Genomic DNA, 24,069 nt, shown 5'->3' on the forward strand with positions numbered 1-24,069 from the left:
TGCGCGCACATGGTGACGTCACGCGCATGCTCGATGATGTCATTGCGGGGTGTCACCCGGTCCCCGCCCCGGGTGACACCCGGCCTTGGGATGCCCCTGGGTTAGTGATAGGTGGACTTTACATACGTGGCCTTCACATTAAAACCTAAAGCTGACCATACACTGCTTGAATTTCAACCAAGTCCTGCCGACCTTCCATTCAACAAAAGTCTGTTTTTCAATTGAGTTTTGTCAAAGTGGCCTGTCGGGAAAGCTGCCCCCTGAACAGCTTGGTCTGGTAAAGCACTGAACAGCCACTGGTGTGCAGCGAGAGGAACACTGTGGTGTAAATATTGGCGCATTTTCCTTGCACCAAATGAACAGTTCTAAGCGGTGTTCCATCAGCTGTGCCAAATCACATCAAGTGCTGTGCGACGGTTCCTATAATTGTCCGATCATGTGCAACAACATGGTGAAACACTTGTGCAAATGTTCCAATTTAAAAACGTTTCTGAAATATAAACTATTACAGTGTAGTGGTGCAAATACTGCAGTGAGGAAGGGCGACAGCGAGGTGCGGCAATGCATGAAGAAGAGGTGAATGAAACAATTCAGGATGATCCCAGCAAAAGATTACCTCAGACTTATGTCAGAGGCACTCCTATCTGGCACACCACCATACAACAGATTCATGAATTGCTGGGTGACACAATTTTTATGGCCCGCTATATGCTGACAGTGCAGAGGAGGGAAGGAGTAGCCAGGAGGAATATTTTCATGATCCAACCTGCGGCCTGATTGACAGCTGGCTCTAGCCACCTGTGCCCACCTCTCTGCTGTCTGTTCCTCCAGTCAGCGCTGGGGAATCCCTGCGGAGAGCGGTGACTGATAGTCACTGCTCTCTGTAGGGAGTCACTGCTCTCTGTAGGGAGAAGATCAGGAACTGAGCGATCAGCTGTATGTGATCGCTCATTTCTCGATCAATAGAGCCGACATGTCACAGCTTCAGTAACACACATTGGCGCTAATTATGGGGATGAGTGTATTTCACTCCCCATAATTCTCCTTTAACCCTTGCAGTGCAGGGGTAGCCCCACTGCAAGGGGAGTTTTGTTTTTTACTCACTCGTTAAGCAAGTATATAGAAACGGACACATTTTTCAGTGTTTGCCAACCTTTGCGGGGAATTTATTAAAAAACTGGAGCAGAATCTGGAGTGGCTGTGCATGTCAACCAATCAGCTTCTCTCTTTCATTTTCAAAGCTTAACTGAACAAACTGAAGAGAGAAGCTGATTGGTCACTATGAGCAACTGCTCCAGATTCTGTCAGCTCCAGTTTGAATAAATTGCCCCCATTTGTTTTCAGTCACAAAAGCTAGTGGAAACTGGCAGAAATGTGAATATTGTCATGTGCATGGCCAACAGTTGGGACTTCAGTCTCTGCATGCTTTTTTATTGTGTGCACTGTTGCAGGAAGGAGGAAGCCCTTTGCGTATGAGAGTCTCACACGTGTTCTACCTAGGGTTGCCACCTTTTCTTCAAGTGAAACCCAAACACCCTAGTGCCGCGTGCGGCAAATTTATTTTGTAGAATATAGAGGAGAGAGCGAGAGACAGCTAGGAGAAAGAGCAAGAAGCGACAGCCAGGAGAGGGAGTAAAGAGACTGGCTATATATGACTACAAATCCCAGCAATACATTATACATACTGTGTGTTGTTCCGGGGTTGCGCCCTGATGTCTCCAGGTTCTCAGGTGGACTCTGATGGCTCTCAGGTGGGCTATGGGCATGCTTAGGTGGGCTATGCAGGCTCTCAGGTGGGCTATGCGCACTCTCAGGTGGACTATAAGGGCTCTCAGATGTCTGTGTGGGGTCTCAGGTGGGCTATGCAGGCTTTCAGGAGAGCTGTGCGAGAAATGCAGGGGTCTTGCCTGGGGTCCGGAGGCGGGCAACGTGCTGACAGGAAGAAGCTGGAAGAGATGTGCGGGCTGGTGCCCGTTTACAGACACCCACGGCTCAGAGGCAGCTGCTTCTGTCAAAAAATTTAAAGTTCTGGGATTGACACTTAGTGTGTTATGTCTGGGTGTCAGCTGACCTGAAACCTGGACACAAGATTCCAAAACTGGACTGTCTGGGTGAATACTGGACAGGTGGCAACCCTAGTTCTACCTCAGCTCCATGCTCGCATTCTATGAAAGGGAAGGCACAGCACAGGCTCTGTGAGGAGGATATCCTCCTTTATATTCCATCTCCATGATGCTTATATAGTCCCCTATAGTCTTTATTCAATAATAAGCCCCCTTGTTCCCACAAATGCCATGCTCTATACATTGAATGGGAGGCGTGGCCAGGCTTCCATGTCAATGCATGGTGCAGGCACCCCCCCTCATAGACACCTGCCCCCCAATAACACGAGGGTGTGTGCCCACACGGAAGGAGAACCATGACCGCGAACAATACGCCGGCCATGAAGGGTTAAGCGGCTACGCCTTTCTTCCCTATGAATCGCTGTCCACCTCCCACCAGATGACATCGGCGGGGCACAAACACGCCTTCCCAAGCCTTTAATCTGCTCTGATAGTATAAATATAGGATCAGGGGAGGGTGGGGGTAATTGTCCTTTACTACACGGGAAAAAAGAGGGTAAGGATTTCCTGGCATTCTTGTCTTCCGCCTCGTTGGGACGGCTGTGTGTGTTTCTTTGATGTCCTGGTCGCACGGCCGCGGCGGTCTATTGCATGGCTTGGTGTATAGATTGCACAGATGGCTTCTATGGATTCAGCTGCCGGCAAATGCTTATGGGCTGCTGTGCTGCAAGGTGGATTGTATGGGAGATGGATGTGGCTCAGCCCTGTCCTGGGTAAACGGGTATAGCAGGGCGTACATGATCAATGACTTTGCTGGCAGATGGACTCTAATGGGCGCCTCTGGTTAGATCGAACTTGCACCTGGCGCTGTTCCCTGCTTGGGTTTCATGAGCACGTTTAGTAGAATGACCTACATAGCAACATTCAGGGTTTTTATCTATTCTATGTCTGTATGTGTTCTTAGGTGATGGATGAATGAGAGCAGCAGTACAAAATCTGGTCTGGTAGTTTAAAATGAACTTTGACAGCTGAAATTCATTCAGCCTGGAAGGGTGGGGGCTGTCATAGATCCCAACTATCAACAGGTGTAAGCCAGTGCGTGTAGAGCAATCGGTGTACCTGGCTGCCGATGCGTGTTCAGCAATCGGTGTACCTGGCTGCTGATGCGTGTTTAGCAATCGGTATATCTGGCTTGTTAGGTTTGTGGCATGACATGCAAGTATGGGTGATGACTGTCATTAAAGTAGATCTACACCCAGGAACACAAATGTCATCTAGTTCAGCCTACCTGTCCTTGGGCTTCGTTCACACCTACACTTTAGGCGTGCTTTACTATACCTGTAGCAGGACTCCTAAATATCCCTTCAGAAGCAGCAGCTGTCACCCGTTCAGTTTGGAGATTGGGTGACAGTGGCCGCATTTGAAAGCAGCAGAACGCTGGCACTCTGCATGAAATCCTATGTGATACAGTTACATGCAGTTAAGAATGGATCCCTATCCCTGGACACATGATCGATGCATCCGGGATAGTGATTTAGTCCTAACTACATGTAATTGTATCTGATACAATTACATGCGGAGTTCCAGTGTTCTGCCGCTTTCAAATGCTCGATCATTAACTTGGATGGGTGACAGCTGCCATCTAAATTGCATATTTGGGATTTCTGCTGCAGGAATAATGCTAAACCGCTGGCATAGGGACAGGGATCTTCTCCAAATATTACTTTTATTTTAATTCGGCATAAAAACCACAAAGTAGCTTTCAGCCAAAACCTGGGTCTTGGTTATAGCTTGTAAAACAGAAAAAATGGTCACCAGCACGCCAAGTTTTCTTCAAAACAAAATCCTTTTATTCATTCATGCAGGTCATATCACCATGCATGCCACGTATGGTGATATGACCTGCATGAATGAATAAAAGGATTTTGTTTTGAAGAAAACTTGGCGTGCTGGTGACCATTTTTTTTTCTTTCTGTTTTGTAAGGATTTGGCAGCGCCATACACAGCCACTTCAGCATCCCAACCCCCCCCCCGCATTATATGGGGCTTCTCGGTCAGGAGTGGGGTGGGACTCTATTTATTATTATAAAGGATTTATAGCATCAACAGTTTGCACAGCACTTTACAATGTAAGGAAGACATTACAATCTTAATACAATTCAAGATGGTAAGGAGGGCCCTGCCCCTGAGGGCTTACTATCTAAAAGGGAGGGGCAAGTGATACATGAGGAGGTAGCTGTGTGGGGATGAATTGTTTGAGAATGTGATGGTTCCGTGGTCAGGTTGAGTTGGGATAGGATTCCCTGAAGAGATTGAGTCTTTAGGGAATGCCTAAAGGCAGTCAAGGTGGGAGATAAATGGACAGGTTGGGGTAAAGAGTTCCAGAGGATGGGAGAGACTTTAGAGAAGTCCTGGAGGTGAGTATGGGAGGAGTTGACAAGGGAGCTGGAAAGCAGGAGGTCTTGGGATGAGTGGATAGTTAGGGTGATTATTAGTTATAGTTTGGTCATAGGGTTTCTTCTTGATGCACACAGGACTACAAAATTGCACCTAAAATGTAGGGGTGAACAAAACTTTAGATGTGGTTGCGTTCAGCTTGCTAAACGCACTTTAAAAAAAAATTTTGTTAGGCCCTGTGGTGCTGAATGAGAAACTCTGGATTATCCCATCCATGTTACCAGCCTAGATGGGGGTAACCCTCTGCCAGTCTATTGTATTGCGGTCCCAAACTGTGACTACAGCTGATTGAATACAGGTGCTGTTCGAGCAAGACTTTACAGCGCAGCTCCTTTTGTCAAATGTGGCAATGGTATGGGTAGCACACTGGTCAGCAGTTGACTTTCCATTTCCAGTATATGGCCAGCTTTAGCCTTTTTTTTTAAGCCTTTTTTCCCCCTTTATTTCCATCTGGAGATCTGGCCAGTAATACACACAGACGATAGGTGGGGATGCAGAAATTCACTGTAGTAGCCTGTACTACATACAGCCAGCGTTTCTCTTCAAAGTGCTGCTCAAGCAATTTGCCGTGTCTATACCAAACAGGAAGTTGCTCGCTCGTCACCTCCACCATTGTATTCAATTAACATAAAGTGTTCTCTGGATGAGAGGGGGAAGACGTCATGGTGCCTGCCACTGTCGGGCCAAGTGAAGTGACTGCAGATTGGCTGTGTCACTATTCAGCTAACAATTTTTCGGCCCGGCTCATTCACCAAAAGTAGTCAATGGGTGTGGGTTGAGAGATATACAGGGGCTGTGTCTGAAAATTCTGTGCTATGCAAATTCAAGGGTTGTGCCTGTGAGGTGTGTTGGCATGCTATATTATAATTCTGTGCCAAATCAAGCCACCCTCTCCCTCGGTGACAGCCATGCTTCTATTAAGGGGCTGGTGTCACCAGCATACAGGAAGCAAAGCTGGAGGAAAACAAACATATATGGAAGATTTATAACCACAGTGAGGTAGGCAACACTTTTGGAGGAAATAAATCTAGCCTTTCCCTACAATTTAACATGATTTTTTGCATTTCATTCTCTGGCTCTGTAATATCTTGTATGCCTGCCTTTGCCCCAGTGCATGCAGGTCCATTTAGTCATATGTTCTAAAGAACGCATCTTGCATGCTGTTCATATTTGCACAATGCATCCAATTTTTACACCAGTCTATGCACAGGTGAGTGAACCATAAGAGCATGCAAAACAAAGTGAGATGAAGCAGTTTGTTTTTAGGTAGAGCATCATAGGGTACATGCCCACCTCAGAGAACCCATTACATCGGTCAGGCAGTCAAAGCCATATACAGTGTAAAATGTGATGTGTTGCCATCCACTGCCCAGGAAAAAGACCAACGGAAGTCTACAGAAAACCAAACAAATGCAGCTAAAAAAAATATAACTAGCTCAGTATCTATAACAAATAAAACTGCAGATTGTTGATATGATGAGCATCTGATTGCCTTTGGGGATCCCAAAGTGTTTTTTTGTTTTTTGGGGGTTATTTTTCCCTACAGCATGCACTTCAGAAGTAATTTTTTGCCTTCATCTGACTTACCTGCTGGTTTAGAGTTTTAAAGATGCATGGCTTTTAATTTTTATCTCCAGTTTAAACTTGATGGGTGTTTTTTATGACTGAAAAATGAATTATGGGATATCGTAAATTGGTTTACTGAGCCTTACCTGTTCAAGGCAGGTGAGATTGGCCACTTATTGACTAGCCTTGAGGGGGAAGTGGTAAAATTGAGCCAACCACAGGGGTAGCCAAAACAAACACTTTATTTTGAGATCAGCATATTATAAATGCTTTTCGATTGGCCAAAGTGGTTCCTGAAATCTAAAGCAAAAGGAACCTTTTTTGCAAGTATTTTTCTAGTGCATGATAGAACCACAGCAGTTTTATACGTTGGCTATTAAGACAACCTGTACTAGGAAGGCAGTGCCCGAGAAAAGGCAAATGGGCAGATGTTTCCCCCATTACTGGCTTACCATGCTTTTTGCTCTGTTGCTATATAGGACAGCCATTTTGGTAGGGAGAGGTAGATGTGTTTCCTCATGTCAGAGCGGCTACCCTGATGACTATTGTAGCAATATTCAAAACCCACAGAATGAATGAAGCCGAAGTAAGGAGACCTTGCACTGCAGATCTTTTAGGTAAAACTTTCTTTCCAACAACCCCTCAGGAAAACAGTATGCATCACAGTAGTGTCATCACCAATCTTGTAAGACTAGCCAGAGGCAGCAGTGCTAAGGCTGATATCACACTACTGATATACAGAATTTGTGAGACGGGGCACAGATGTACCTGGGTACAGTCACTTACCATAAGCCCCTTGATGTTTTTTCAGGCAGAATTCAAGAAACCATTCCAGTAAGTTTTCAGGTCCATGTTAATCAACAGCGATTAAGGCCCTTGGCCTTTTCAGATCCCTTCCATTCAAACTGAAAAGCTACAAGTGCAATTAGGCAGCGACTAGCACTCCTTAGGTCTCCTGGCCAACTTTGCTGTACTCTTTGGATGCAAAATAGCCAAATCTATGTCCTCTTCTAAGCCCCATCATGTAATTCTTTCTGTCCTGGACCTGATTTTGTACAGGCATCATTACATTATTGTGAAAACTTTGACATTCCTGGTGCGTTTATTTCCATGTGACACTTTCCATGATGTAGGATAAGGTTTCAATAGAAATCGCTTATAAATTCATGTATTGGCTTCTTGCAGATATTTCAACATGAGTGAGTCGAAGGCTAAGGCAGCCGCAAAGGGGGCTTCTACAGAGGAGACTGAGAAACGTGGTAGAGGTCGTCCACGGAAGAAGCCACAGGTGGGAGGAGTAATTGTAGTAAAATACTTCTTACTCATGCATTCCTATTGCGATTATTTCACTTATGTTGCACTGATGCTTTTTCTTTAGCACTTGTCCGCAAACGATCACAATAAGGAAATCGCACACTGATGGACCGCAACATGCTTATGGTGTCCTTGATGGCAATCCAATTTGGGATCTTAGTGCTACAAAGCAAGAGCGCTAACCACTTTGCCATAGTTGGCATTACTAAACTGAATGAGCTCCAACTTCAGAATATGTAATCCTATCCAAATATAAGGAAACTGTAGCACTCCAGGATCAGTGTGAGGTTTTTATTTCATATAATCAACATCCAGAAAACATCTTAACATAATGGCTCTATTGCATTTCACGTGACCTTGTCCAGCCTTGTAATAATCATGGTTCCCTCCATAGATATAGTGGAGTGAGTCATGTAGCCATACAAGGGCAGGAAGTGGTGTTGTCCAGATTACCAGGTAATAAAAGGAAGTAGAGGGAGCTGGGGAAAAAAGACAAAGGGAATTTATCAAAACTGGAGAGGACAAAATCTGCCCAGGGCAACTATCGGTTTTTCTTCAGTTTGTTCAGTTAAGATTTGAAAATGAAAGAGAAGCTGATTGGTTGCCGTGCACACCTGCTCCAGATTTTGTCTGCCTCCGTTTTCATTAATGCCCCTCAATGTATCCACCCCATCTAACAATTGCTAAGCTGAATTATATTTAATGCAAAAAACAAAAAAGTAATGTATATTTATACTATGGTTTGTGTATTTGACATGTTAGGCTTTAATTCAGACATAAACTTGAAAGGCCAGCTCCAGGAACAGCTATATATTGTTACAATTCATTTTTTTTTCTCAAGCTTCACGGTAGTTAAAAAGAAAAAAAAAAACGCGTATGGTAAACCTATATTCCTGTAACTTTTTTCTCTTAGGAAGCCCCAAGCCAACCAGCGAGATCAACCTCTCCTTCCCAAGCACAAACTAATGCAAAAGTGAGTATGGTAAGCCACGCAAGTGACTCTGCTCCAGAGGTATTACAAACATTGGTACGCAGAACTAATGTTTTATATTCCCATTTTTAAGCCAGTTTGGTTATGGTTTCACACTTGAGCTTCAACGCAAATGTGTTACATGGCTAACAATATGTCTCATGCTTTGCTAGGGTGAAATCACTTCTACTGACCAGAAAAGAGGAATAGTCATTTCTGCGGGTACATTGATTAACCACTGGACACCTTCCTGTCCAGGCCATTTTTCAGTATTCAGCACTGTAGTACTTTGACTTTAATTCAGTCATGCAACGCTGTACTAAAATTATTTTTAAATCCTCTTTTGGGGACAGCTTTCTTATCATGGTATTTAATCACCACTGGAGTTTTTTATTACTATATAACAAAAAAAGTACTGAAAAGTTACAGAAAAAAAAACCTGTTTCCCTATGTTATGAAACATTTATCACAAACAAATACTTGTATTTTACCAATTTTTTTGGTAACATATAAGACGGGGTCACGTTGGGTAAATGGACACCAAACATGTCAAGCCTTAAAATTCAACACCCAAATCAACGCCCAAAATTGGCCATAAGTGACACATTAAAACGGGTAGCAAACCTCCGGCCCTCCAGCTGTGGCGAAACTACAAATCCCATGAGGCGTTGCAAGATTCTCACAGCCACAGACATGACTCCCGAAAAGAGATGCATCATGGGATTTGTAGTTTCACTACAGCTGGAGGGCCGGAGGTTTGCTACCCCTGCTTTAACAGCTTTTAGCGTTCATTGATGGCCCTAAAATGATTGCTCACGATCAAACGTTCGCGGCAATATGTAACATGTGCGGCGCAATCATGGGTTTTCGTACGTAGGTGCACCCGATTCATGTGGTGATGGGGGCTTACTTATTTTTGTTTAATGCTTTTAATTTCTAAAATTTCTTTATTTCCCTTTATTGCTATCACATGGGGGGCTAACAAGCACCCCCCATGTGATGGCCAATTTACTTGACCGGTCCTTTTTATGAGGACATCAAGGGTCTCCAAGGCCCCTAATGTCGCCTAGGGACCCCCAGAAGCTGCTGAAGCAGAGATCGACTTCTGTAGCCAAGAATGACAGCTGAATGCGGAAGTGATGAACGTCACTTCCTGCATTCTGACACTGGAGAGATCAGAGGGAGATAGAGTACTGATCTCTGGTGACAGACCTGCCATGCCGGTTCTGGCCTGCACTGGGCACAGTGGATCGGCTGCAGGGGGGACACCCACACAAAATACAAGCTGCACAGCTGCAACTGAATGAAGATTCTTAGTCATGTGCTGATCACTTAAACAAATTTTTTTGAATTTTCACTTGATTGGATAATTCACCATTTCTTGAGTGAAGATTCTAAGCTCCTTTAGTAAATCGGCCTCATCTTGTCACTCTTGTAACCTCTACTGCAAAAAGGAATAGTAATGGGTGTGTTTTTTGATTTGTTTTGGTTTTGGGGTTTTTTCTTTGCTGCTAGAAGGGACTATGTACACTGGGTACCTGAGGTTTTCCTGACACTGTTTTGTAATACAGCCATGCCGAAGTTGCAATACTGCATATGCTTGGGTGCACTTCACCACTGGGTCATGTGCATTTTGCTGTGAAGCATTTTAAGCTGCAGTTTTTACATGTGCTTTTTTTTTTGTAATGCAAATGCCGAACCTCTCATCCTGGCTAAAATGGAAACTGATAGCCAACATGTTCTCAATAGATTTTCCCTTGTGTATTGGGGAAATTGAGGACCCCGACAGTTGTGGCTGGTGAAGTCAGATGAAGTAGTATGCACACAATAAGAGCTATTGATCCTAAGAGCATGTAGCTTTTACAGGTACTGCTGTTTCACAGGACCCATTATGTGTTCAGTGTTCTTTCAATTGCAGATATAGGATACATAATGAAGGCTTCTGCCATATTCATATCGGTCACGCTACATACCTTTTTTTTTTTTTTTTTTTTTTTTTTTTTTTTTTTTTACCTTAATTTATTAGCTGCTCTGTGTCACATTTGTTACCTGTACCTCCTAGGTCAGTAGTGGCGAACCTTGGCACTCCAGCTGTTTTGGAACTACAAGGCCCATGAGGCATTGCAAGGCTCTGATAGCCACAGACATAACTCCCAGAGGCAGATGCATGTTGGGATTTGTAGTTTTGGCACAGCTTGAACGCCAAGGTTTGCCACCACTGTCCTAGGTGGTAATGGCAACGAACCGGCTTATTTCTAAATATATAAATGGACTCTGTAGTGATGAAGGTGTTGGCAGGAGGATGCTATCCAACACCTGGGTCTGATGAGTAAAAGTGGCATCCAGAGCTCTCAGCGTGAGGATTTAACACAGCTTGCCAGAAAAAAGTATAAACTAAAAATTTTTAGGTGGTGTTGGTTTTCAGGGTAAATACACATAGGAAGCAGAACCAAATGCTCTTATGGCCCAATGTGTAATCAGTGCATCAAGCTTGGTACAAATTGCCAAAAAGGCAGTGAGAAAATTGGCATAGCCATGAGAATACTGGGAAATGCATAAAGCAACCTCTTTGGTCTGCTGCCATTGTACAGTAAAGAAACATTCATTTCAGTGGAGTCTAAAGCAGAATTCTACTGAGAACTTAGCTAATTTTATGTGCACAACAGTATTTTAGTTCTAATAAATTGGAATAGTCTGTTTTTTAGATGCTCTTAAAGGAGAACTATGGGGTTAGGGCTTTTCCCCATAGTTCTCCTTAGGGTAACGGGAGGACACAAACTAGCGTCCTCCCGTCACCCTAGGCTCAGTATACCGCAAGCTGCTGCTCGCGGTATACTAAGACGCCGCGGCTGAAGCGGATCCTGACAATTATGTCTGGATCCGCCCAGCTGCGTGACTGACCCAGCTGGCTCTGCCTACCTAGAGGCAGAGCCAGCTGTACCCGCCCCATCCGTTCCGCCAGTCAGCGCTGGCGGATCGGAGGGTGGAATCCACTCCCTCCCCTGTCATGGCAGAGAGACGTGACAGGATCAAGAGGTAAGCGAACGCTGGTATGTGTTCGCTCACCTCCCGATCTACTAAGCCGACCTGTGACAGTCTCATTGTCACAGGTCAGCTAGAACTATGAGGTGAGTGAAAAGCACTCACCTCATGGTTCTCCTTTAAACATTTACTACACTACCTGACAGCCTGTGGGTAATGGTACAGGCAATAAAAAGTTGCAGGTAAGAATCCCATATGTGCAGGTACTTTGGAGAGGGTGTTTCTTTTATGTGACGACCACATAGAATAATTGGTGACCCAGTACTTATTTGGGTTAGGAAGGTAGCATGGATACACTTGACCTATATTGCTGTATTCTCTTCTGTATCAAAGATGTACAACAACCTATTTTTATGCAGAACATTTCCTGATTAGTCAAACTTGTGTATTTGACATTTATTTCAGTAAGACTAAAGTAATTCAGCATTTTTCCCTTTTGTAACTTTGAAGTGAATACAGTTCCTTTGTGCTAGCTAGGCAGAATTCTCAGTGCTTATAAGTGTCAAATCTAATTTGTAAGGCAAATTGAATTTGAGATTGAACCATTTAGTATAGATTTCCTAATGTCAGAATTCTATACAGGAGCCAAGCGGTTCTCCCACTACAAAACGTCCACGTGGTCGCCCTAAAGGCAGCACAAAGAAAGCCTCAAATAGTAAGGTAAGTGCATGTCTTACAATAAAATACCATTCCTTGTAGATGCAGTTCACTTTGTCACCTTTTTAGTTTGTTACTCATATCTAGTACTACTTCAATTGTTCTAGGATAGAGCTTGCAGGAGTGCGAATGTAGATTTGAGTTTTATTTTAAAGATTAATAGATTGCCCCCATTTTTAAAGCCCAACTGAACTTTGGTTTAAACTTTTAAATATGTTCCAGGTGGGGTGTTTAGTCTAAAGGTGCCCATACACTGCACGATTCTCATACGAGAATCGTGGGAAATCCCGCGATCGTACGTGAATCGCAGTGTATGGAAGGCGTGCGACCATTTGTAATGTTGGAAAACCAGACGAGAATCGTACGATTTTCGGCAGGTTTTTAACATGACTGAGAGATGACTGCCGAACGGGCCGCTGTGCTCACACTGCCCGTTCAGCATTGCAGTCATCGGAAGCCCGCCCTTCAGGGGGGGCAGGCTTGCGATGATTGCAAGTACGATCTGCCTGTCCAAGATGGGCAGATCGTACGGTTTTATTTAATTACTTTACAACCCTTTTGTCTTACGAGGGTTATAAAGTGTATGGGCACCTTAAAGTGACATTAAACCCTCAGATTTTTTAACATAAAACAATACTGTAATGTGTGCCTTACTGTAATCCATGGTAGTTTCCCTTCTCTTTGCTGCTCTTCCTTTTAAATCCTCATGTCTTCTCATGCTGGGGGAGAACTTCCCTTTGAACAGATTTTTGTTTGAGCATGTGCAGTTTTCATGAGATTTTTGTTGTACAACACCACCATTTACCTGTCCATTTTCATCCAGCTAGACAAGTTTTCTAGCCTGCTCCTCTATAACTGATGGAGTTATTCTGCGTTTCTGTAGAGTGTTGCTGGGAGTTGTGGTCCCTTATAGCTATTATTACATAGTATTTATATAGCGCCAACAGTTTGCGCAGCGCTTTACAATGTAAGGAAGACATTACAATACAATACAATTAAAGACAGGATGGAGAGTTTTTTGAGGAGCAGCGGGTGGTCAACGGTGTCAAAAGCAGCAGAAAGGTCTAATAGCAAGAGTAAGGAATAGTGGCCGTTGTTTTTAGCTGTTATTAGGTCATTGGTGAGTTTTAGGAGGGCTGTTTCAGTAGAGTGTTGAGGGTGAAAGCCGGACTGAAAGGGGTCCAAAAGGTTATTAGCGAGGTGGCAACTCAGGCGGTTGTAGATAAGGCGTTCTAGTGGTTTAGAGGTGAATGGGAGTAAGGCGATAGGTCTGAAATTATTGAGGTTGGCAGGGTCCAGTGAAGGTTTTTTGGGGTATTGGGGTGACCAGTGAATGCTTTAGAGGGGAGGGAAAGATTCCAGTAGAGAGTGAAAGATTGAAAATGTGAGTAAGAGTGTAGGATAGAGCAAGAGGGTGACCGAAGTAGTTTTGAGGGAACAGGGTCCAGGGAGCAAGTGGTGAGGTGGGTGTCAGAGGAGCGTTGTAACTTCCTCTGTGGTGACGGGGTCAAAAGAGGAAAGTAACAAGTGTGAGGGAGGGTCTGGTACATTTAATAGGGGAAGTTGATTGGACAGTCGCGATCTGATCCCGAATAGCATCTATTTTGTTTTTGAAATAAGTGGCAATGTCCTGGGCAGTGAGTGAGTTAGTGGGTGGTGGTGGTGGAGGACATAGAGACTTGAAGGTAGAAAAGTTGACGAGGTCTGGATGAGAGTGTTAATGAGAGTGACAAAATAAGTTTGTTTGGCAGCACGGAGGGAGGAGTTATATTTTAGGAGGGCAGCTTTGTACAGGGTAAAGTCTTGCAGAGACCCAGTTTTCCGCCACAGTCGCTCAAGAGTGTGGCTTTGTGTTTTTTTTATGTCTGGTAACTTCAGTTTGCCACAGTTCTAGCGGACGTGGTATAAGTCTGCGTGTTGTGAAGGGGGCCAAGTGTCTAGAGGATGAGTGAGCTGTTAAAAACAGAAGTAGCCAGGTCAGGGCAGCACATGGGTGAGATCTTGTCATAGAGGGAGTCAGTAGCAGAGTGGAGAAGAGAAGGGTCAAGGTGGTGGTTTCTCCGGGTGACAGTGTGATGTGTAGGGTGAGTCCGCGCTGGGGACAGGGTGACTGTGAAACTGACCAAGTTGTGGTCTGAGAGCGGGAAAGGGGTGTTGAAGTTGCAAGGAGTGCATAGGTGAGAGAAAACAAGATCAAGTGAGTTACCATCAGAGTGAGAAGGAGTCTGTCCATTGAGTTAGATCAAAGAAGAGGTTAGGTTAAGAAATTGAGCGGAAGCCGGGGAGTTAATGTTAGTAGCAATGTTAAAGTCACCAAGGATGATAGTGGGTATTTCTGAGGAGAGATGGTAGGGTAGCCAGGCAGAGAAGTCATCAAGAAAGCGAGATACTGGTCCAGGTGGTCGGTAGATAACGGCAATCCTCAAAGAAATTGGAGCGAATAGGCGAATACAGTGAGTTTCAAAAGAGAGGGAGGTGAAGGCAGAACTTAAAGTGTATTGTGGGGGTAGAAGGATACCCACACCACCTCCTTTCCGTCCATTGGGTCTGGGTGAGTGTGTTCAGTGGAGGCCACCATGGGAAAGGGCAGCAGGGGAGGCAGAGTCTGATTCCTGAAGCCAGGTTTCAGTAACAGCAAGCATGTTAAAGGAATTGGAGATAAGAAGATCATGCACAGTGGTGAGTTTGTTACAGGCAAAGCGGGCATTCCAGAGGGCACAAGAGAAGGGAGGACCGGTTCTAGGAAGCAGGGAAATAGAAATCAGGTTGTGTGGATTGCAGCTGCTGCCAGTGGAAAGGCAGTGCTGGTTAGGAAGGTGGGTGTTAGAAAAGAGAGGGCCGGGATTGGGAGAGATATCCCCTGAAGTCAGGAGAAGCAGAAGGGTGAGTGAAGTGAGATGAGGGCGTTTTGTACGGGTGAACATGCCCCAGTGTCCTGGAGGTAAACCTAGCATGTGGATTTAGAATGAGCAGGAGATGAGTGCAGTAATAGGGAGAGGGCAGAAGAGAGGGCGAAATATATAAATTGTGGGGTGGAGAGGGGGGGTGAGGAAAAAACAGTTTAAGAGAGGCCCAAATAGTGAGAAGTAAAGGTAGAGAATTCATATTAACAATGGAGAGAAGAAATCAGAATTTGGATATTTATATTTTCAGAAATGTTTAATGTTTAGTGGAGAGTGTGACCTTACCCCTTGGCTGTGCAGAGTAAGTATGAGACAATAGAATGAATGAGGAGTATAGCTGTTATAGCTGTTATAGCTGTTATAGCTGTTATAGCTGTTATAGCTGTTATAGCTCTGCATTTTTGCACCAGGGCCCATTGTTCCATAGGTCTGCCACTGCTTCTGGTACTTGTAACATTGTCCCCTGGCTGATCATTCATACAAGTTTGTTGGAAATGTGGTTTTCCATTACATGTTTCTGATAATGAATTTACTTTTACAATAGAGCCCACTGCCTATTGAATGAAGGAACTTTTAATGGTGCCTTCTGCTGTTTTTTTGCATTTAGAAATCTGAAAGTGGAAAAGCAAGTGGAACAAGACAAGCTGCTAAGAAACAAGTAAGTGTTTTTTTTTGTTTTTTTTTTTGCTTTTGTAAAATTATAGTGAAATGTTTTATCTTCATTCTGAATGAATGTAGGTAGTTAAAAAGTTAACCGGAATGCTGGGAATACAGCAACCATTAAGGCCAATTCATATTTAAGGACATTAAAATAGAACTGAAGCCAGACCTAGTGTCCCCAGATTTTCCATCTGTTCCTGTTCTGGTGACAACCCAAACGTGGGATTCTTTAACTGTCACCAGAACACATTGGGGTTGAATCTCCCTAGCAGAGACAGACAGCAATGACAACTGACTTGTTTTTAATCCCTCTCCACTCAAGTCAATTTAGACTTCAGTTGCATGTATATTTTGTAAATATGTTCTCAGAACGGTTACTAGTGCCATCTCTCTGCTGGAATAGTGTGCTTTGGAGTTTGTTGCAGTAGTAAAGTAAATAAATGTTGCCATCTGCAATTGGCTATATTCCATTAATACTTCATGCAACCACAATCTCCATTTGGCACTATTACTGTATAAAAAAAGCTCCTCCGGCTTAGTATACATGTATACTGATTTGAAATCTGTGCTTCATCTAGTTCATGTATGTTGTCTTTTTTGTGGGTTTTAGGTTTTTATTCTGATGTCCATTTCCCACTTGGAGATTTGCCTTGGTGTTTACTGCAGTCATGATCCCTTTTACGTGCCTTGCTTTACCCCCCACCCCAATTTCCTTGCCAAGCTTTCGTGTGTGTTCATAGAAGTAGTTTTCAAACTCCATCCACCATTAACAAGGCGTGTTATCTAGATTTAGGGTAGGGTGACAGGCTGGTTAATGACCACACTGACATTTTATACTGCTAATGGAACAAGGACTGGCCTAGAAACTGTTTGGCATACTGTAACAATTGTCTGCTCCTTGAAGCAGTCCTTGAACCTCCTTAAAATACATCTTTAGAAGCTGAAGTTGGCCTTTGGTTAATTCTATACATCCTTATACTCAATGTTTTTACAGTGACTTCTGTGGATCTAATCCTAAAATGTATTTTGCTTAAATTCTTTCCAGCAGGAGGAGGATGAGGAGGAAGGGGGTACAGCAGAGTCATCAGAAGACCAGTGACCTCAGTTTCAATGTTGTCTGTCTCTCCTAGATGTTATTTTGTAGCCCACATTCATAGTATACAGATGCAATTCTCACTGTCTTTTTGAAGGAAAAAAAACTTGCTTGACAGGACTGAACTGATGCCTCCTGCTGCATTACTCAGGTCATTAGAAGTGCTGGCAGTTTTGCAACAGACTGCTACACTAGTGTATTTTTTGAACTCATGCCTTCCTTCTCTTTACTGCCAGCATTGTTGTACTTCATAGATGGTTAATGATTGTGGAGACATAAATACTTAACATTCTCAGCACATTGTAAGCCTATTCAATGACCTTAACCATGACACACAAGTATGACTTCTGTGGCAAGTGTGGTTAACATGGCACGAAGGTCTCCAGATTGCATCTAGGAACTTTTTCCCAGTTCACAGGTTTCTCCCCCTGTTCTTAGAGCAGCAATCCAGATCATTTGCACCCACACAGACCCCACATTCCTAAGAGCGCTGTGTTCTTTTTCTGTTTGCAGATTTCATCTAGGTGTGTTTTTTGGGGGTGGTTTTTTGAGGACCACAGATAGGTTCTCAAACAAGAATGTTTAGCCAATTTCCAAAATTATAAACTTAGTGATGTTGAGTACAAAGATGAGTCAGTTTACCCATAAGCTAGTTAAATTTTAAAGGAGAACTCTACGTATCAGTGTTGGTATAGGTTCATGGAGAATTGCATCTTGGGACGCTACACCGGTAAGTGTAGTGAATACATACTTCTGTACTGTCATTTATGGGATGCAGCTCTCTGAAAACTGATGCTAGCACAGTGGTTCCAAAAGCAGAATGCTTGCGTGTGCATTGTGCTACATGTACCTTGTGCTTCAGTCCCACTTATGTAACTGGATCTAGTTGACACAATAGAAGTCTTGGGCATATTTCTAAAGTGGGGGGAATGTGACATTTGCCAGATATTTACTGCAGGTGACTAAATTACTATAATTTAAAATGCATGCCAGAAAGAATCACCTGCAGTGAAGTTTTGTGAGAAGTTGCATCATTGTTTAGAACGACTTTACTAACATAAAGAGAAACCATATGGGGCGTCTAATTCTGTTCACATAACTGCAGGGACTGTAAGCACAATTAACACATTACACATGCCTCCCACTGTTCTTTCTGATACTACTTGGGAGTTTGCCTTTATTCAGAAAAATACTGCCATCCAGGTTTGAGTGGCCAATTTGTGGATTTGTTTAGCCTTCTATAGTGTTTCGGGCTGTAGATCTTGTTTCATAAATATGATGGGGAAAACCAAGCATTGGATGAATTCTCATGTGCTAATGTAGTAATTCATAGCAATTGTTAAGGATTCCTGTTGTAACTGTCAATTTTTTTATTTTTAGTTAACCAGGTTATAGTTGCATTGCACTGGAATAATTTAATGTTTAAGACCTTGCACCACTCATCAGCATGGCTTCTAGTTTAAATCGGTGTTGAACAGTCTGATCTCAGAGGTCCAACTAGTTCTGCACTTAGAGCTGGCATTAATTCTTGTATTGAGAGGATGGAGGGTGATGCTCTTTGGAATATATTAAATGCTATACAGTGTAGTCGCTCTACTGTGATACCAGACTTATAAATTGGTTCTGTATGACTTAAAATAAGCCACTTAATTTAACCAGTCTTCTTTTTTTTTTATGCTGTTCATTCAATATAACTATTTACTCAGGCAGTTGCTGCACATAGCTCTACCCAGATAGTGTTGATTTAAACAATGTGTCTGGCTTGTCAGTGAAGTGTAATGTGGTCACATATTGTGATAACAATTTAATGCTAAATTTGTAAATGGTGCTGTATTTTTACCTTTGTTTCATGGTTTGCACTGGTGCTGTTGCAGGCATGTGCTTCATACATTCTACACCCTCAGACCTCTGTATAATGGTTCAGTGAGAGCCGTTTTTGCAGTGGAGTTTGTACCTGGGCACACCTCATTCTCTAAAGATCCTAGGTGGAAGTGCTGATGGTGACTGTAGAAGTGTATATGTAGAAGGGAAAGAATTTAACTGTTGGCTAGGATTGTCTTGAATGAAAAATAGTATGCCCATTTAGCATTGTGGTTTTTTTTCCTTTCCTCAAATACAATGTAGTAGGCTTGTTTTAAGATAGTGTTTTCAAATTGTGATCAATTGTTTTAAAAAAACTATCTGTATTTAATAAAAACCCTCTTGGCAAGGAACACTTGAGATCTGGATATAAAAACACTGCACTAGGTTCTTGTTTAATCAGAATTGACAATAAAATTTGCAATTTTAACTCATTTGATTTTTATCTTTCTGCCTTTTTTTTTTTTTTTTTACATTTTTCTAAATGAGAAAATACTCGCTGGGCAATGTTAGCACTTGTGTATTTAGTAGTGGAGTATAGCTTGACAAATGATACATCCTGCATGACTTTGCTAGGCTGCCACTTTCTGGGTTGCCTGTCTGAGCGTGGGGTTGGTTGGTCAAGAATGCGAAGCTGTGCCACTAAATATTACGGTGGAACAAGCACAGATAAGTACAATGTACCAAACAGTCTGTTGCAGGGCACAGTGTTAAAGGAGAACTGTGGGAAAATCGAAAACTTAGGTTGAGTGATAGTTTTCTCTAGGGGGCTCAAATAAAGCAGTTTTACCAAGCTGATCCTTGGTCCTGCAGCGCTTGGCACTCATCTCATACCCCCCCGAGGAGGGATTTTTTTGACAAAAGCAATCTTTTATTGAATCACTGTTCGGTCAGTCATAATTATTTCATGGAAATAGTTGTATCAAATGATTACATGCTTGAAAGGTAAAGGACACCACAGTTTGTATTCATGACAACATGCAGCTTGCTGGCACATGTTCCTCTTTCCTATCTGAAATTGAACTTGGTGCTATCAGGGATTGATCCATGGTAATGGTAGTGCAGGGTCTGCTACTTGACACTGCAGAAACACGCCTTTTGGCATACAGCTCCTGGCATTTGTCAAGTCATGAAATTGGCCAGGGAGGTAACCCGGGGAGGGCAGGCAGGCTGCAAGCTTTTTATAGCCCACATGCAGCACCCAATAGTGCAAGGAAAGAGCCGGATGTGTCCATCAGGGAAAGGGGAGGGTAGCAGCACTCTCCAGTGTGATGGTAATGGAATTTGAGCATCTCATAGAATTCCTAATATCTCGAGTTTGTTTAGACCTTCTTAATTCTAGCTCCAGATCTGCAAAGCTGGTCCCTTTACTTAAACCTGATTGTTTATCTAAAGCTTCCCCCTAGACATGGGGTGGGTTAGCCTTAATGGTCTCTTTATGATAGGTGTCATAAATAGCGAATACCACAGTAATTGTCCTGTTGCAGTATTAAGCCATTTATTCAATTCATTTTACAATATTATCCGATTCAAAGTTATGAAAATTGGCTTATTTCTCCAAGAGAAATCCACACATCAATCAGGGGTGGGTTACAATGGCCAGCCACAATTCACACACATGCAAAGTTTGGGATTGATCTGAAGCTAATTTTATGAAACAATCTACAGTTTACTTGGGACTAAACTATGAACCTGGAGGAATTTTATTTAAATGAAAATTTTGACAGTTTGGGAGGAGCAGAGAAGGACATCGTGAAGGCTCTTGCCCACCCTCCCCAGCCCTGCCTTATGGGCCGGCTCAGTGATACCCCATAGAGGACTGAAAAAAAGCTGCTGCGGGGGCAGCTGAGAAGCTTGTCATACCATTCAAAGAAGGATCCTGGTAACATGCACAGAACGCTTTGTGTACCAGCAAAAGAAAAAAAGATGTATTCCCATCAAGACCAAACTGTTGGCCTTACTTTTGAGAGAGTGACCTAGATCCATCTTCTGTTGCATTGAATTAGACTTGCAAAACCCAGGACTGTTAGTCTTAATTTTGGTCCCTTTTATTTTTACTGCTGTCATGTTTTTGTCTTTTTTTTCCCTCGCACGCAGTTTATTTTATTAAAGGACAATCTTAAATGACTTTAAAGTTCTTAGAGTGTAGAGAAGCTTAAAGTATCCTTGTCTCTGCGAAGAGAAACCGTATAGTGAAACCTGTCGTCATATTCCTGTTTGAAAGGACAGTGGTATCATAGGCTTCATTTACATAACAGTGTGTGTTTCCGTTTAAAACATGTATCAGCAGCTACTGTTTTGAGTGTAAAGCAGGGCTCAAAATTTCCACTTGCCTGCTTGCATTTGGCGAGTGGAAAGGCAAGCAGGTGAGGGGGCTTAATTGGTTTATGTGGGGGGGCAGGGAAAAGAGGGAGACTTTTTTTTTGTATGTGGGGGGCAGGCAACAGGGGGGAGTGGAATATTTTTATATGGGGGGGCGCGCAGGGAAAGGGGAGAGTATTATTTTATGTGGGCGCACAGAGCTTTATGTTAATATTGTTAAAGGTCTTGTTTAATTTTTGTAACTTTATTCTGCATAAAACATGTAACAGTGTCATTTATAAGATTATTTAAGAGGGTGTGTTTTAGGGGTGGAGTTGAGGCTGGGGCAGGGTAGGGGTTAGGTGGGCAACTGGTGGTGAGTAACTCTTAAGGCCTGGCTAGTAGCTCAGAACTTTTAATTTTGACCCCTGGTGTAAAGGGTTAACTTTGGTGTTGGCCAACCCTAGTGCTTATTGCTCTGTTTGCTGGCCTGAGCCAGCAAACAGGCTGGCTCAGACCAAGGGAAATCTTGGTGAGGCTGGGAGTGTTATCGCAGATCTTCGTGATGGCTTTTTCTGTTCAGAATGTGTTATTGATGTACATGTGGGTTAGCCAAAGCAGAGTTTGCGGAGACCACATGTGGCTTCTGACAGAAGGGGCGGCATGATGGAATCACAATCTGCGTGCCAAATGGCCATGTTTGGCTGGTAACGCACAATCAAGCTAATGCCAACCTCTGCACTAGAGGTACCAGGGAGCCTCATGCATGATCTCAGGAGATCGCATTGGACAACTTTCTAAAAAAGCAGGGCATTTAGGTAAGTTATATGCATACCTCCCAACTTTGGAACTTGAGAAAGAGGCGCACTCTGGGATGGGGAAGACATAAGGCATGCTGCATAGAAAATGGGTAAGCTTTTAAAGGTTAAATATAGTATGAGCCTACATATTGTATATTAGACCATGTGCATGCCTGAAAAGTTTGTTTTGATTTGGAATGTTTGTTTTCTGAAATTCAGATTGACCTGAAATGTTTTAACTATTAAATGACTTGTCAAACTGGTGTGTGTTTCTTATCCTAATGTTTATTTGGTGAATGTGTAGGGATCATTACCCATTCAGGAGATGGGTGGGCAGCCTCTGGGTGCCCCCCTTTATGAAAGGGGCACCCAGATTCAGATAATTCCCCCCCCCCCCCTCCACCAGGCCAGGAGTGTGGTGAAGAGGGCCTTGTACTTGGCAACATGGGGACTCTGCCCCATGTTTAGGGCAAATGGCCTGGTAAGGTGCTGGAGGGGAGGCGCATGATTGCTCCTGCTATGTCAGGCTGCTGTGCAGGTCATGGGTATGGTAAAGGATTTTTTTTTTGGCATTGGGTCCCCCTAAAATTCCTACCAGCCCTAAAGGGTCTAGTATACAGACAAAATATGGATGCATCCGAATTTTCGTTATCACAAATTTGGATACGTTCGAAAGTTACCTTCTCATATTCAGATGCCTCATATTCAGATGCCTCTGAATTTAGGTATTTGCCAATGGTCAGTTCAGATGCAGCTCATGTCTGTGTGCAGCTGGTCTCCTGGCATTGGCAGGCAAGTGGGGGAGGACAATAGTGTGTGGTGTGGGCATGAACAATAATGCCAAGTGGGAGGTGAGGATAAGTATTGGTGTCAGTGGACAACTCTTACCTTGCAACGAAGTCTGTGTCTCACACTGCTGCTGGGACTATTCAGGCAGGATATTATTTTGCTGCCCAGAATCCGGGACACTAGGATTATTTTGAAATCCAGTCTGATAGAATCTGGAAGGTTGGTATGCTGTGTGATTTTAGATATGATGTCTGGGAAGCCTATAATTTATTACATGTGCATTCATTAATAGTATTAAGTAGGCTCCCTACTGTCTTATACATAATGTACAATTTTACTACTGTGATGTGAAACTTAGTGCTAGAAGTCTTTGTAGTTAATTTTAATTTCTTATTCCTTAGATATCAATAAAAATGAGACATAAATGTCAATCACTGGATGTTATGACAGTGATGTGCTGGCTCCACCCACAGGCCAGTGTACAGCTATATGAAACCAAGGATTGTTTTTATCGTTCCATTTTTTTTAGGTATAAAACTTCAGGCAAATGTTGAATTATGGGGTAACTAGTTTTTCCCCTATAGTTCTCTTTAGGCTCCCGTGACACCAAACCTCAGCATAGAGCGGGCTATTTATTGCCCGCTATAGGCAGAGAGCACCGCAGACAGGATGTATCACTATTGAATGTGTTCCTAGGTATAAAGTACAGATTTTATTCTGTAACTGGTCCTCTAAGAATGTCACTAAAATTACATTTTCTGGGACAGAGTGTGGCAAAGTTTACTTCTTGGTGCATAAGAAAAATGTAAAAGATTAATACAATACAGATTTTTTTTTTTGTACTTATTGTAAAATCTTGGAGAATATTAAGGGACACAGGATTCAACAGTTAGAGACAATTGGGTTGTACTGCTGCCTAGAGGGAGGTTGACACTGGCAAACAAAAAAAGCTGTTGCCTGCCAGGTATAACTACGCCCACATGTTAAGTTTGTAGCAAAGCAGTATTAGGAGTAAATGACAAAATATAGAAGGATGGGACCTGTGTCCCTTTATGAACCTCAAGAAACAGATTTTATGACAAGTACAATAATGCAATTTTCTCTTTATTTAAGAGGGACACAGAATTCAGTATATAGAGACAATTGGGTTGTCTGGAACCTGAATCCCTGCCCAGGCTAGACTCTGTGCTACCTAGTTTGCACAGCAATGCTTTTAATTCCCCCTTAAAGATTGATGTACGCTACTGCCATTGTCTGACTGAATTCTGATCATATAACACTCCATTTAGGTTGTCCAGCATTGTAGGGAAGACCAAATCGCTTAGAGCTACAAAATGTTGTCATTTTTGAGGACAAGGGTGAAGTTCCCTTTTTAAATTGCTGTCTCGCAAAGCAACACTTTTTAGCTAAAGAATTCTCTGCATATACACAGATTTGACAAGTAATATCTTCTATATCCTCTATCCTGTCTAAAGCTGGCCATGTATCTATAGATTTTCTATGGTCAGGTGGAAAAAGTGCAAAAGATGCCTCCATGTACACTAAACTGTGTGGATGGAGGAATCTGCCACTGAGCCAAGCTTCAATGTCTTGC

At 43.0% G+C, this 24,069-nt stretch overlaps 1 protein-coding gene across 1 annotated transcript; it reads left to right on the forward strand.

Moving 5' to 3' along the window:
* Positions 1–2,361: 2,361 nt before the first annotated feature.
* On the forward strand, positions 2,362–16,791 carry HMGA1 (high mobility group AT-hook 1). Its single transcript, XM_018560610.1, has 6 exons — positions 2,362–2,450; positions 7,272–7,374; positions 8,314–8,373; positions 11,995–12,072; positions 15,580–15,630; positions 16,678–16,791. Exons 2-6 carry the CDS (start codon positions 7,282–7,284, stop codon positions 16,729–16,731), a joined length of 336 nt encoding a protein of 111 aa, XP_018416112.1. The 5' UTR covers positions 2,362–2,450; positions 7,272–7,281; the 3' UTR covers positions 16,732–16,791.
* Positions 16,792–24,069: the final 7,278 nt, after the last annotated feature.

Source organism: Nanorana parkeri, unplaced genomic scaffold (genome assembly GCF_000935625.1).
Source record: "Nanorana parkeri isolate BGI_ZX_2015 unplaced genomic scaffold, ASM93562v1 scaffold468, whole genome shotgun sequence".
Lineage (NCBI taxonomy): Eukaryota > Metazoa > Chordata > Amphibia > Anura > Dicroglossidae > Nanorana > Nanorana parkeri.